General features: G+C 39.5%; 1 protein-coding gene across 2 annotated transcripts in view; it reads right to left on the reverse strand.

Moving 5' to 3' along the window:
* si:dkey-106n21.1 (solute carrier family 23 member 2) overlaps nucleotides 1-13488 on the reverse strand; it is a 103054-nt gene that overhangs the window by 59364 nt on the left and 30202 nt on the right. For both annotated transcript variants that reach the window (XM_047349212.1, XM_047349205.1), the window contains exons 4-5: nucleotides 6153-6336; nucleotides 1052-1233 (exon numbers count right to left, since the gene is read on the reverse strand). In XM_047349212.1, the coding sequence (XP_047205168.1) occupies nucleotides 1052-1233; nucleotides 6153-6336 (366 nt within the window). The remainder of the gene's footprint in view (nucleotides 1-1051; nucleotides 1234-6152; nucleotides 6337-13488) is intronic.

Consider the following 13488-nt stretch of genomic DNA (forward strand, 5'->3'; position numbering starts at 1 on the left):
ATGATAATAATGTTATCTGATATACTGTAGCAGCAGTATGAAGAAATGTGCATAATTATTTTCTTTAATTGAATTAAACCAAAGCATACTGACTTTATCACAAGTAAATGTAATTATTGTCTAGATATCAAATCCCTAATCATGGAGGGACTACTTGCAGAGATTATGTCTTAGACAACCTTTGTGCTTAATAATCTTGCATGTGTTCAGGCATATGTAGTACTCAGCAATCGTGAAGCACATTACAGACGCCTGTGTTGTGCTTTTTGAACTTTGTCTTTGCATGAAATAGCATTAGATAAATGTATGTTCTTCCAAGCAGATACATTTATCCAGAAGGTTCAGGTTTGTTCACAATGTGAAACAAATACTGTCACAGATAGCTGCAGCGGAGCAATTCACTGATGCACTTCTGAAAACGCCATCACAAGTGACCTATAGAAATAGGACTGGCAAAAAAAATCATAATAGTTTTAAATCTCGCTGCAGTTAGTCATTTCGGAGCTTCCATCAGAAGGATGTGTTTATGTACTACTAAACTCTTTATGCATTCTAGGTAGTAGTACCATAATGTGGGCATATGTCATATTTGCTGACTTCAACCCTTGAAAACCAATTCAAGTTTGAATGCCTCACTATGACTTCAGTGGAACCCCAAGATCAGAATTTTGTAGAACACCTCTGGTATGTGGCAGACTAGAAAGCTGTTAAATCTGTGGGAGGGATTTATGTCAGCATGGAGCCAACTTTCAAAGCATTTTTTTAACATCTGAGAAACACATGCTATGTATGGTTAGATCAGCTATTTAGTATACCATCAAAGGAGAGGGTGAGCCCATAGTTTTTCTGTCTGAAACAGGCACATGTATAATGTGTAACTTGTGCATAACATGTTTTAACCTTTACCAAACTCCCGAAAATGAGAAGACTGATGACAATGGAACACCTCTGATGTGAAACGTTTGGGCACATGAGAAGCTTATCAGATTCTCTATGGTAAGAAGACACTTCTATGAAAATTGTGTATTGGGCACATAGATCCAACACTCACAGAGCAGCAATTCCCCAGTGACTGCCACATTTCTTCCCAGCCTCGATGAACAGTGACAGGCCGATGAGGTTGATGGTAGGTGCGATAGCCAAGGGGCCGATGAATTTAAGAACAAGGCCTACCAGTCCAGAAAAGCCCAGGACAATCTGGAGCAGGGAGGCAACCAGGATTGCCCCCTGAATCTGTAGAAAGAAAGGAAAGAGGCACTACATTTTAACCGACATGCCAGGGACAGACATTTTGAATTTTAACTGTTGACCACAATTTACAAGCATCATTTCTGTTACATATAACATGTCCCTCTTTCATATTTTGTAAGACTTATGGCACACTGAAACACATTTTTTATGAAGGGACACATTTAAGACCAGTTCCAATTGGATTTATTTATTCATTTTCTACGGCCATTCTAAAATGCGCTGTATGGCAATTGAAAAAAATGTGTCTTGATGGTAAATGTGATGGCTATAGTTTTAATAAAAAAAGATTTTGCCATTGAATATTTGGCAGCCTAAGCTCAATTCAATTCAATACAATTCAAAGATACTTTATTGATCCCTGAGGGGAAATTAGCTGCTATTATTATAAAATTAGCTATTATGTGGGCCCTATAAGCAGTCTTTAATATACCACTGGAGTCAAGACTGCAAAGTAAAAATGACATCAAACCCAGCCCAATTATGTTCCACTTCCACGTTCAAAACCCTATCAGAAGAGGTGGTGGTTGAGGAGGACCCTAACGCAAGCAGAAGGTAGGCAAGATCATAACAAATACATTTAATACAGTGACTTGCGAAAGTACTCGGCCCCCTTGAACTGGTCAACCTCTTGCCACATTTCAGGCTTGAAACATAAAGATATAAAATTCAAATTTTTTGTGAAGAATCAACAACAAGTGGGACACAATCATGATGTGGAATGAAATTTATTGGATGTGTTAATCTTGTTTAACAAATAAAAAACTGAAAAATGGGTCGTGCAATATTATTCGGCCACTTTACTTTCAGTGCAGCAAACTCACTCCAGAAGTTCAGAGAGGATCTCTGAATGATCCAATATTGTCCCAAATGACTGCTCTGTGATAGTCTCAGGGTTCTGTTCAGAGCATCATGAAGACCAAGGAACACACCAGGCAGGTCCGAGATACTGTTGTGGAGAAGTTTAAAGCCGGATTTGGATGCAAAAACATTTCCCAAGCTTTAAACATCCCAAAGAGCACTGTGCAAGCAATCATATTGAAATGGAAGGAGTATCAGACCACTGCAAATCTACCAAGACCCAGGTGTCCCTCTAAACTCTCATCTTGAACAAGGAGAAGACTGATCAGAGATGCAGCCAAGAGGCCCATGATCACTCTGGATGAACTGCAGAGATCTACAGCTGAGGTGGGAGAGTCTGTCCATAGGACAACAATCAGTCGTACACTGCATAAATCTGGCCTTTATGGAAGAGTGGCAAGAAGAAAGCCATTTCTCAAAGATTTCCATAAAAAGTATTGTTTAAAGTTTGCCACAAGCCACCTGGGAGACACACCAAACATGTGGAAGAAGGTGCTCTGGTCAGAAGAAACCAAAATCGAACTGTTTGGCCACAATGCAAAACGATATGTTAGACGTAAAAGCAACACAGCTCATCACCCTGAACACACCATCCCCACTGTCAAACATGGTGGTGACAGCATCATGGTTTGGGCCTGCTTTTCATCAGCAGGGACAGGGAAGATGGTCAAAATTGATGGGAAGATGGATGGGGCCAAATACAGGACCATTCTGGAAGAAAACCTGTTGGAGTCTGCAAGAGACCTGAGACTGGGACGGAGATTTATCTTCCAACAAGACAATGATCCAAAACATAAAGCCAAATCTACAATGGAAGGGTTCACAAATAAACGTATCCAGGTGTTGAAATGGCCAAGTCAAAGTCCACACCTGAATTCAACTGAGAATCTGTGGAAAGAGCTGAAGACTGCTGTTCACGAACGCTCTCCATCCAACCTCACTGAGCTCCAGCTGTTTTGCAAGGAAGAATGGGCAAGAATTTCAGTCTCTCGATGTGCAAAACTGATTTGACACATCCAATAAATTTTGTTTCACTTCACGATTGTGTCCCACTTCTTGTTGATTCTTCACAAAAATAAAAATTGTATATCTTTATGTTTGAAGCCTGAAATGTGGCAAGAGGTTGACCAGTTCAAGGGGGCCTAGTACTTTCGCAAGGCACTGTAGATATGAACAGGAAAACATACAGGCCATTAGGACACAACTGGAATGCTGGTTAACACAGAACTAAACACTAGACAAAGGAGAAACACTAGGATAACAATAAGTGAAGAGAACACAACAGTTAGAAAATCAAAAACTAAAAATGAACTTAAATGCAAAATAATACAAAACTGAAAAACAAATCCCCACAGATCATGATGAAACCAAAAAGGTTTTATAATGAATAAGTTCAGAGAACTGGTTAAAAAATGGATGGATGGATGGATGGATGGACGGACCGACGGACGGATAGATGGATGAATGGATGATTAGTATTGTTAAAGTAGAAATTAAATCTACTTATGTACTGTTTGAACATTTTCCCTAGCTGCAGCTACAGTACTCTGAGACCCCATTACGTAGGATTTTTTTTTTTCGTTCTTTGTTTTTTGTAATTTCCAGCTGAGAAAATAAAGACATCAAGCTAAGAAGTATATACAGCAAGTTCTCAGCTAAGTCAATAGTGAAAAGAGCTTCAGGTGTGAACAAAGCAACTTTATTTGGCAGTGCCCCTTAGTAAATTTACTGCAACAGATAGATTTATGATTACAACTCTGCAGCTTTGTCTTAAATATCCCAGCTTTCACTGTCATCAAACATGATATAGTTATAAATATTGCCAAACAAATTTTTACTTGAAGTATATAATGCAAAAAATCTGTCCATGCAGAGGGAAGCAGAACTCTGTCAAAAAGTGAGCAAAGATGTATCCACTGGTAAAAACTGGGTTCTCTGGAAACTCTTTGGCCAAAAGTTAGTTTCCAAGTCGCTTGTCAAATATGAACCATGTAGACCCCTGAGGTCTTCAGAAACCTGCTTACTCAGTGTTCCCAAGCCCAAAACTAAACAAGGTGAGAGATAATCTAGTTTATATGCTCCTCAGCTCCTGAACAAACACCTGAAAACCTTTGATGTGGAGAAAATGGTAATTCATTTAATTCAGGGGTGAAAACATTTTTGTTTACAGAAGCATTGGTTCAAACAATCTGCCTAATCAACCGTTTGAAACATTTGTATCTTTTATGCCTTTAATATTTGTATTTTACTATATTTGTTTTTATGTAGTGCTTCTATGTTTATGCTTTTTATCTTCTTACTGTCTTTCCTTTGATGTCCTGTAAAGCACTTGTACTTTATCGCCTTGTATATGAAAGGTGCTATATAAATAAACTTGTCTTACCTTTCTTTGATTGTAGACACAAATATTATGTAATCCAATTAATTTTTTTGGTTAGTTTTTATTTCCCATGGTCACGTTCAGTAATGGTTTCTGCATAATTAGTCCCCCTTTCCAACAATACTTTGTTTTAGAGAACCTGTTCTCACTGTAAAACTTTTTTCTTCATGTTTTACTCGTCATTATGTTATATTTTGATTTTTTACTTTTGCCTCTCCCTTAGATGGTCCTAAAAACAAGCATAACTTTTATGTTTATGCAAAAAGAATAAATGCTTTATCTATCTCAAACTTTGTTTTAATGAATTTCTATTCAGTGTAAACTGATCCAGCTTAGGTTTGATCAGTCTTATATTTTAGATTTTGGGCTTAAAATGATAAAATGAAGTCCCCAAAATTTCTTAAAGAACTGTGAAATGCCCCTTAGGTTTAGTGCTGAATCAGATTTAGTTTTCAACTTCATCTTATCAATTATATGCTGATCCCACAAATTTATATATGTTTAATACCAATTGATGAGACATGCAATAAGCAAAAGAAAACTCTCACTGGGCCCAACTGTGCGTGCAATATGGAGCAATATGCAATATGGAGAATGTAGCTCTTGATTTTGTACAATCTTCTCACTTCCAAAAGGAATAGCACAGATAGCAGTATCACAACCTTCCCCTAAGCTATACACTATAAGCTTATTGTAATTAGAGCAGCCGCAGGCAATAAATTTAATTATTTAATAATAAGAACTACAATGTGGTATGTTGTATAGTTAAAATGTTTCTGTTTTTTATTTGTAATTCTATCACGTAGTTGTTTTTCTGTGTGGGACTCGTTTCCTGCATTGTTTGAAAGGGCTTTTCCCTTTTACAAGTTTGTTTTCTGTATCTCCCTTTTACCCAATCCTGTTATTTTAATCAGCTATGTATCTTGTATGTGTGTTTTAGGGGGTTGAATTAAACATGTTCTCAACCAGAGTCATCTGATGTCAGAATCAACAGACTTCGATTGCTTTTTCTCCCTTCAGGAGAAAGTCTTGGGATACCACCTCCCCTGACTGAAGAGGATGTTTAGTGTTTGCCTGAAGGCCACCAGAGAATCTCAAAATGCAGAGCCAAAGCCAAAGAGTCTGTGTGGTGGCCCGGTACCACAGTACAGATCAGCAAATTGGTGGACAGATATGAAAATATGTCAAAAACACAAGATGCAACTCTGAACCGCCGTTGTTTACTCCAGGCCCAGACCAACCGTGGCAGAATGTCCTTATTGATCTCTTTTTATTTCATAGATCTGCAGAGATCTATGAAAACTGTGTGGTATTAAAACATGGGCCACAGTTTTCACTAGTATTGTTTTATTTACTGAGATTGTTTTCAGTTAAATCTACACTCTTTTTTCACTTTCAAATTTTCTTAAGCCGAATTCTAAACCTTTAAAAAGCATGTGTAATGTTAATTTAAATGACAGCATATAAATACATGTTCCTTGTAAAGGCAGTCTTGCCTACTGGCAGATTATAGGGTTTAGCATGAGTTGTTCAAGGTTTTTGGGTCATGTTTAATGTATTTGTAATCAATGCAAACCTATTGGTGGTTCTTATTTTCTGGCACAGAGTTACTTGTCTGGGTTGCTGGAAATTATTCTCTCCTTGCAGTGAATAGTTTACTCACTTCACGTATTCTTGACATCCAGATTTCATCTGAGCTTTCCCCTGGCAGAGGACTGGTGCCATTCTGCAGCTGCATGGACAATGACTCTGGTACATTTGGGGTTGGGCACTGCCATTTTGGCAGAGCCAGAATGGCCAAAGTAGGGGTGATGAAACTGAAAGTCCCTCCCTGGAGGATTGGTAACCTGTAAGTCAGAAATGCCAAGGGGTTAAAAGTCACAAGAGTATGGTAATCTTAAGAAGATGGGAAGATGATATTACAGTTCCTTGCAAAAGTATGCATGCTCCTGTACCTTTTCACACATTTTGTCACATCACAACCATAAACTTTAGTGTATTGTTTTGGGATTGGATGAGAGATATCAACAAAAAATATTTTTTAAGCAATTATAGTATATAAACAGTACATATTAGGGCTGAGAAATATATTAGAATCAGCTTTATTGGCCAAGATCATGTGCACAAACAAGATATTTGAATTTAGTTTCATGCGCCCACAGCACACAGACATTAAGAATAAATATATAAGTTTCAGAGGAAATAAAATAAGGATAAAGGGAACAGTATGTACATGGATGTGTATGTACAGCCATTTTTTATATAAAAAAAAGAAAATAAAGGCAGGTTGTGATAGTTCAGATATGATTTTTTTGTTTCCAGTAGAGAAGCTGGCTACTGCAGCTGTAAGGTGTTCATTGTGTTCATCAGAGAGACAGCCTGGGGAAAGAAACTGTCTCTGCGGCGACTGTTTTTTTCAAAGAGCACTTTGTAGCACTGACCTGAAGGTACACATCTAAACCAGGGGTGTCTAAAGTTAGTACTGTCCTGCATGTTTTAGATGTTTCCCTGCTTTAACACACCTGATTCATGTAATTGTAGTTCAGCAAAAGGCTGTAAATCAGCCACCAATGGAAATCAGGGTTGCTGAAATAGGAAAACATCTAAAACATGCAGAAAACCGGCCCTCAAGGATCGACTTTGGACACCTCTGGTCTAAACAGTTTATGTGCAGGATGTGTGGGGTCTGCAGAGATGTTAGCTGCCCTTTTCTTGACCCCTTGACCTGTATAAGTCCTGGATGGAGGGTAGGTCAGCCCTGATGACTCTCTCCACAGATGTGATCGTTTGTTGCAGTCTGGACTTGTCCTGTTTTGTGTATGACCCAAACCACACTGAGATGGACAAAGACATCACAGACTGAATTATGGCAGTGTAGAAGATGACCAGCAGCTCTTGTGGAAGGTTGTACTTCTTGAGTTGCAGGAAGTACGGTTAGAACATTGTCTATGTGTGAGGACCATCTCAGGGTTCGAGAAATGGTAGTTCCTAGAAAGTGATCCACAGTAGATAGTGTTATTAAGGATGCTGAGAGGGATGTGCGGGGGTGGTGTTCTCCAAAGGTCCACCATCATCTCTACAGTCTTGAATGGGTTAAGTTCCAGGTGGTTCTGACTACATCAGTGTACCAGCCGATCCACCTCCTGTTTGTATGCAGACTCATCACTGTCCTGGATCAGGCCGATGACAGTGGTTCATCTGTAAACTTCAGGAGTTTCACAGATGGTTGCACTGAGGTGCTTAATGCTTGTTGCTAAAGATCTAAATAATTCAGCTCTGTTGTATTTGTGTAATCTTTCAACGGTTCGTGTGCATGGTCAAGTCTTGAAAGCCTCAAATCAGCACCTGTTGGAAGAGACTAGGTCTAAATATATGCACTGGGGTGACCGAGCCTTTTCTGTGGCAGCTCATAGACTTTGGAATAAACGTCCAGCTAAATCAAGACTCAACTCTCATCTGGGTCTCTCCAAGTCAAGACTAAAGACATCTTTAGGATGGCTTTTGATACCTAGTAGTGTGACACTTTTTTAAATCTTTCTGTTGTTTTCTTTTTTGTTGTATTTTTTTCATCCTAACACTATTTTGTTGCTTGTGTTTTATGTGTTTTATTTTATTTTACTCATTGTAATGCAGTTTGGTTAACCTAATGGTTAATCTACAGAGCTATACAAATTAATGTATTCTTATTATTATCTTCTATATCTATATTTAAAATATCTTCATTGAGAGCAAAGTGGAACTGAAGTCAAATTTCGTGTTTGTGTGCACAAACTTGGTAAATCAGTCAGATTCTGATTTATAAAATAGTTCCTGATCAGAATCAGGTCTCATCGCTGAAACATTAAAAACCAACTTCCCTCTCCCTGCTGAAGAAAAATATTCCTGCACCAAAGCTTCCACCACCATGTTTTACCCTTGGGCTGGCATTTTGAGTAGATGTGTTTTGTTAATTTTCCTCCACACTTGATGTTTTGCATGTAGGCCAAAATGTTTAACTTTTGGACTTATTAGACTAGACTAGTCGGACCTGTTCCTGGTGTGTGTTGGACTCTGGCAGGGCTGCCGTTGTCACAGGTCCTGTTCATAACTATTATGGACAGGATTTCTAGCTGCAGCCAAGGGTCGGAGGGGGTCTGGTTTGGGAACGGGTGGATTTTATCTCTTCTTTTTGCAGATGACTTGGTCCTGCTGACCCTGGAGTGTGAAGCAGCTTGGATGAAGATCAGCTCCTCCAAGTCCGAGGCCATGGTTCTCGTTCGGAAAAGGGTGGTTTGGAGGGGAGTTCCTGCCTCAAGTGGAGAAGTTCAAGTATCCTGGGATCCTCTGTGGTGAAGAGAGAGTTGAGCCAAAAAGCGAAGCTCTCAATTTACTGGTCGGTCTACGTTCCTACCCTCACCTATGGCCATGAACTTTGGGTCATGACCGAAAGAACGAGATCCCGGATGCAAGCGGCTGAAATGAGCTTCCTCCGTAGGTTGGCCGGGCCCTTCCTTAGAGATAGGGTGAGGAGCTCGGCCATCCGGGAGGGGCTCGGAGTAGAGACGCTTCTCCTTCACATTGAGGGGAGCCAGTTGAGGTGGCTCGGGCATCTATACCATATGCCTCCTGAACGCCTTCCTAGGGAGGTGTTCCAGGCACGTCTCACCGGGAGGAGGCCCAGGGGTCGGCCCAGGATAGGCTTGAGGGACTATATCTCTCTTGGCCCCCACGACCCGGTCCCAGATGAAGCAGAAGATGACAAGAATGAGTAGAGTAGACTAGAGCAGTCTTGCAGTTTTGCTCCATACTCTTTCCATTTTCAGACGATGAACTAAACAATGCTCTGTAACATGTTCAAACATTTGGATATTGTTTTATAACCTCATTAGTGGGGATCCGTGGTCTTGATTAAACCTTTTGTTCAATTATGTCATGAAACAAAAATTTGAGGGCTCTAGAGAACAGTAGAATGTGTACTGCAATTAAATTAAACACAGGTTGACTTTGTTTTCTAAAGAGGCAATTTGTTGCACTAAATTCTTTTGAGGGGTATCAGAGTAGAGGAAGCCGAGTTCCCTTTTGTGCATTACTCTTTCAGTTTGCTTTGTAAAAGCATTGAAAACCATGCATAATTTCTATTCCACTTCACAATTTTGAAATACTTTGTGTTGATCTATTACCTAAAATCCACCTAAAATGCATTGAGGTTTGTGGCAAAATGTGAGTTCAAGGACCATGAATCCTTCTTCAAGGAACTGCATACATGCATATTTCAGGCGTTAGTCAACTATTTGAAATGTACAATGAAAATAAAGATTAACAGACTTCATTGTTAACCTGTTTGCTTGGATTCCATGTGACCTTTTAAGCATTTGCCAAAAATGTAGGTGGAGAATTTGAACAAAAGCTATTTGCACAGGCTGATGGATGCACAAACGTGTACGTGCACTCTTTTGAACACTGTGTCCTGACACAGATCCAGAACTGCAAACGTTCACTAAATCATAAAGATCAATAAACTGGATTCACAGAAACTATTAGCAGATAAATAGAAAGATTCAAACACAGACATGTAAAGCCAAATGCAGTGAAGGGAGTACAAGGATTAGACCTGAAAGAGAACGTCTTTGTCTTAGCATTTGTGTGGCACACAGCCCGGTGACAATCTGACTCACATTAAAGCAATGTAGGGCAGAGCATGTAGGTGGACAGAGATTTACTGTGAGATAATCCCCAATATACTAAAATTGAAATGCTTCCTCTACCATTGCAACAACCACTCTGGGCAAGGGTAAAAAGTTCAAATATATGCGAGCAAAGAGAAGGCATTATTAGGTGGGAAATTCCTTCTGTTAAATGTGTTTCAAATAAATAAAAAAGTAAAACTACCCCACTGCAAACAGGAACCCACCCACACATACAGTACAGTGATAAGTATTCTCCTACAATGAGGTAAGTACCTCGGAATTACAACATGTAAGCTGCCTAAGAAGTTTACATAGATCTGAAAATTCTAGTTTATGTATATAAGCTTTCTATAAACCAGGTGTCAAGATCCACTGGTGTTATGTTTTGCTTTCATCTGTTTAACAAATAAACCGAGAAAAACAATTAACAATAAAATGACCAAATGAAAAATACAGCCTGGTTTACTTTAGTCTTTATGTCAATTTTTGTATCATTATTCTGTTAGATATCCTTCATTATGTCTTTCTCTGCTCTCATTCTGTTCATTAACCTTCTCTCCCTCAGTTTCCTCAGCCTTCATTGGTCGCAGCTGTTTCTCGTACTCACCTGATTACCCTCACCTGCTTGCCTTGGCTTTCTCCTCACTCTCCCTGTATATAAGCTGTTTGGTTGTTATACAGGTCCTTCTCAAAATATTAGCATATTGTGATAAAGTTCATTATTTTCCATAATGTCATGATGAAAATTTAACATTCATATATTTTAGATTCATTGCACACTAACTGAAATATTTCAGGTCTTTTATTGTCTTAATACGGATGATTTTGGCATACAGCTCATGAAAACCCAAAATTCCTGTCTCACAAAATTAGCATATCATTAAAAGGGTCTCTAAACGAGCTATGAACCTAATCATCTGAATCAACGAGTTAACTCTAAACACGTGCAAAAGATTCCTGAGGCATTTAAAACTCCCAGCCTGGTTCATCACTCAAAACCCCAATCATGGGTAAGACCGCCGACCTGACTGCTGTCCAGAAGGCCACTATTGACACCCTCAAGCAAGAGGGTAAGACACAGAAAGAAATTTCTGAACGAATAGGCTGTTCCCAGAGTGCTGTATCAAGGCACTTCAGTGGGAAGTCTGTGGGAAGGAAAAAGTGTGGCAGAAAACGCTGCACAACGAGAAGAGGTGACCGGACCCTGAAGAAGATTGTGGAGAAGGGCCGATTCCAGACCTCGGGGAACTTGCAGAAGCAGCGGACTGAGTCTGGAGTAGAAACATCCAGAGCCACCTTGCACAGGCGTGTGCAGGAAATGGGCTACAGGTGCCGCATTCCCCAGGTCAAGCCACTTTTGAACCAGAAACAGCGGCAGAAGCGCCTGACCTGGGCTACAGAGAAGCAGCACTGGACTTTTGCTCAGTGGTCCAAAGTACTTTTTTCGGATGAAAGCAAATTCTGCATGTCATTCGGAAATCAAGGTGCCAGAGTCTGGAGGAAGACTGGGGAGAAGGAAATGCCAAAATGCCAGAAGTCCAGTGTCAAGTACCCACAGTCAGTGATGGTCTGGGGTGCCGTGTCAGCTGCTGGTGTTGGTCCACTGTGTTTTATCAAGGGCAGGGTCAATGCAGCCAGCTATCAGGAGATTTTGGAGCACTTCATGCTTCCATCTGCTGAAAAGCTTTATGGAGATGAAGATTTCATTTTTCAGCATGACCTGGCACCTGCTCACAGTGCCAAAACCACTGGTAAATGGTTTATTGACCATGGTATCAGTGTGCTCAATTGGCCTGCCAACTCTCCTGACCTGAACCCCATAGAGAATCTGTGGGATATTGTGAAGAAAATGTTGAGAGACTCAAGACCCAACACTCTGGATGAGCTAAAGGCCACTATCGAAGCATCCTGGGCCTCCATAAGACCTCAGCAGTGCCACAGGCTGATTGCCTCCATGCCACGCCGCATTGAACCAGTCATTTCTGCAAAAGGATTCCCGACCAAGTATTGAGTGCATAACTGTACATGATTATTTGAAGGTTGACGTTTTTTTGTATTAAAAACACTTTTCTTTTATTGGTCGGATGAAATATGCTAATTTTGTGAGATAGGAATTTTGGGTTTTCATGAGCTGTATGCCACAATCATCCGTATTAAGACAATAAAAGACCTGAAATATTTCAATTAGTGTGCAATGAATCTAAAATATATGAATGTTAAATTTTCATCATGACATTATGGAAAATAATGAACTTTATCACAATATGCTAATATTTTGAGAAGGACCTGTAGTTCTTTACTGGATTATACTGTTTGCTTGCCTGTCCCCTGTTTGCCACTGTAATCAATGCCATATGATATGTGTCATCGTCTGGTTTTCTGCCTATAATCTGTGTGTCAGTTTCCCTATAAGTTCCATTAAATAATAAAACCTCAATGGTGAAAACCAGCCTCCACAGAGACAGTTTCTTCCCCCAGGTTGTCTCTCTGTTGAACAGAATGAACACATCACAGCCAGAGTAGTCAGCTACAAATACAGTAGTGTGCAAAGGTTTTAGGCAGGTGTGAAAAAATGCAATAAACAAAGAATGCTGTCAGAAATATAAATGATGATTGTTATTTTTATCAATTTACAAAATGCTAAGTGAACAAACCCAAACATACAGCCAAAGTCATTAGGAACTATCTTGAGCCTAAAGAACAAGACTTACTGGAAGTGATGGTATGGCCCCAACAGAGCCCTGATCTCAACATCATGGAATGTGTCAGGGATTACATGAAGAGACAGAAGGATGTGAGAAAGCCTACATCCACAGATCTGTGATTAGTTCTCTAAGATGTTTGGAACAACCTACCGGCCGAGTTCCTTCAAAAAATGTGTGCAAGTGCACCTAGAAGAATTGATGCTGTTTTGAAGGCAAAGGGTGGTCACACCAAATATTGATTTGATTAAGATTTCTCTTTTGTTCATTCACTGCATTTTGTTGATTGATGAAAATAACTGATTAACACTTCAATTTTTGAAAGCATTCGTTGTTTACACCATTTTTTCATATCTGCCTAAAACCTTTGCGCAGTACTGTATATACACCTACATAAGTCAAGTCGAGTTTATTTATATAGCGCTTTTCAGCAACAAGGCATTCAAGGCGCTGTACATACGGAAAAACATTACAATGATGCAGAAAATCAAACAACAGAGGTATTTTTAAAAAATAAAATAAAATAAAGAGAGTAGAATGATGGATAAGAAAATTAAAGGAAAATTGGACTGAAAACGTAACTCAAAGGCCACTCTTAACAAATAGGTTTTTAAACTTGATTTAAAGCAAC

Source organism: Girardinichthys multiradiatus, chromosome 2, assembly GCF_021462225.1.
Source record: "Girardinichthys multiradiatus isolate DD_20200921_A chromosome 2, DD_fGirMul_XY1, whole genome shotgun sequence".
Classification (NCBI taxonomy): Eukaryota; Metazoa; Chordata; class Actinopteri; order Cyprinodontiformes; family Goodeidae; genus Girardinichthys; species Girardinichthys multiradiatus.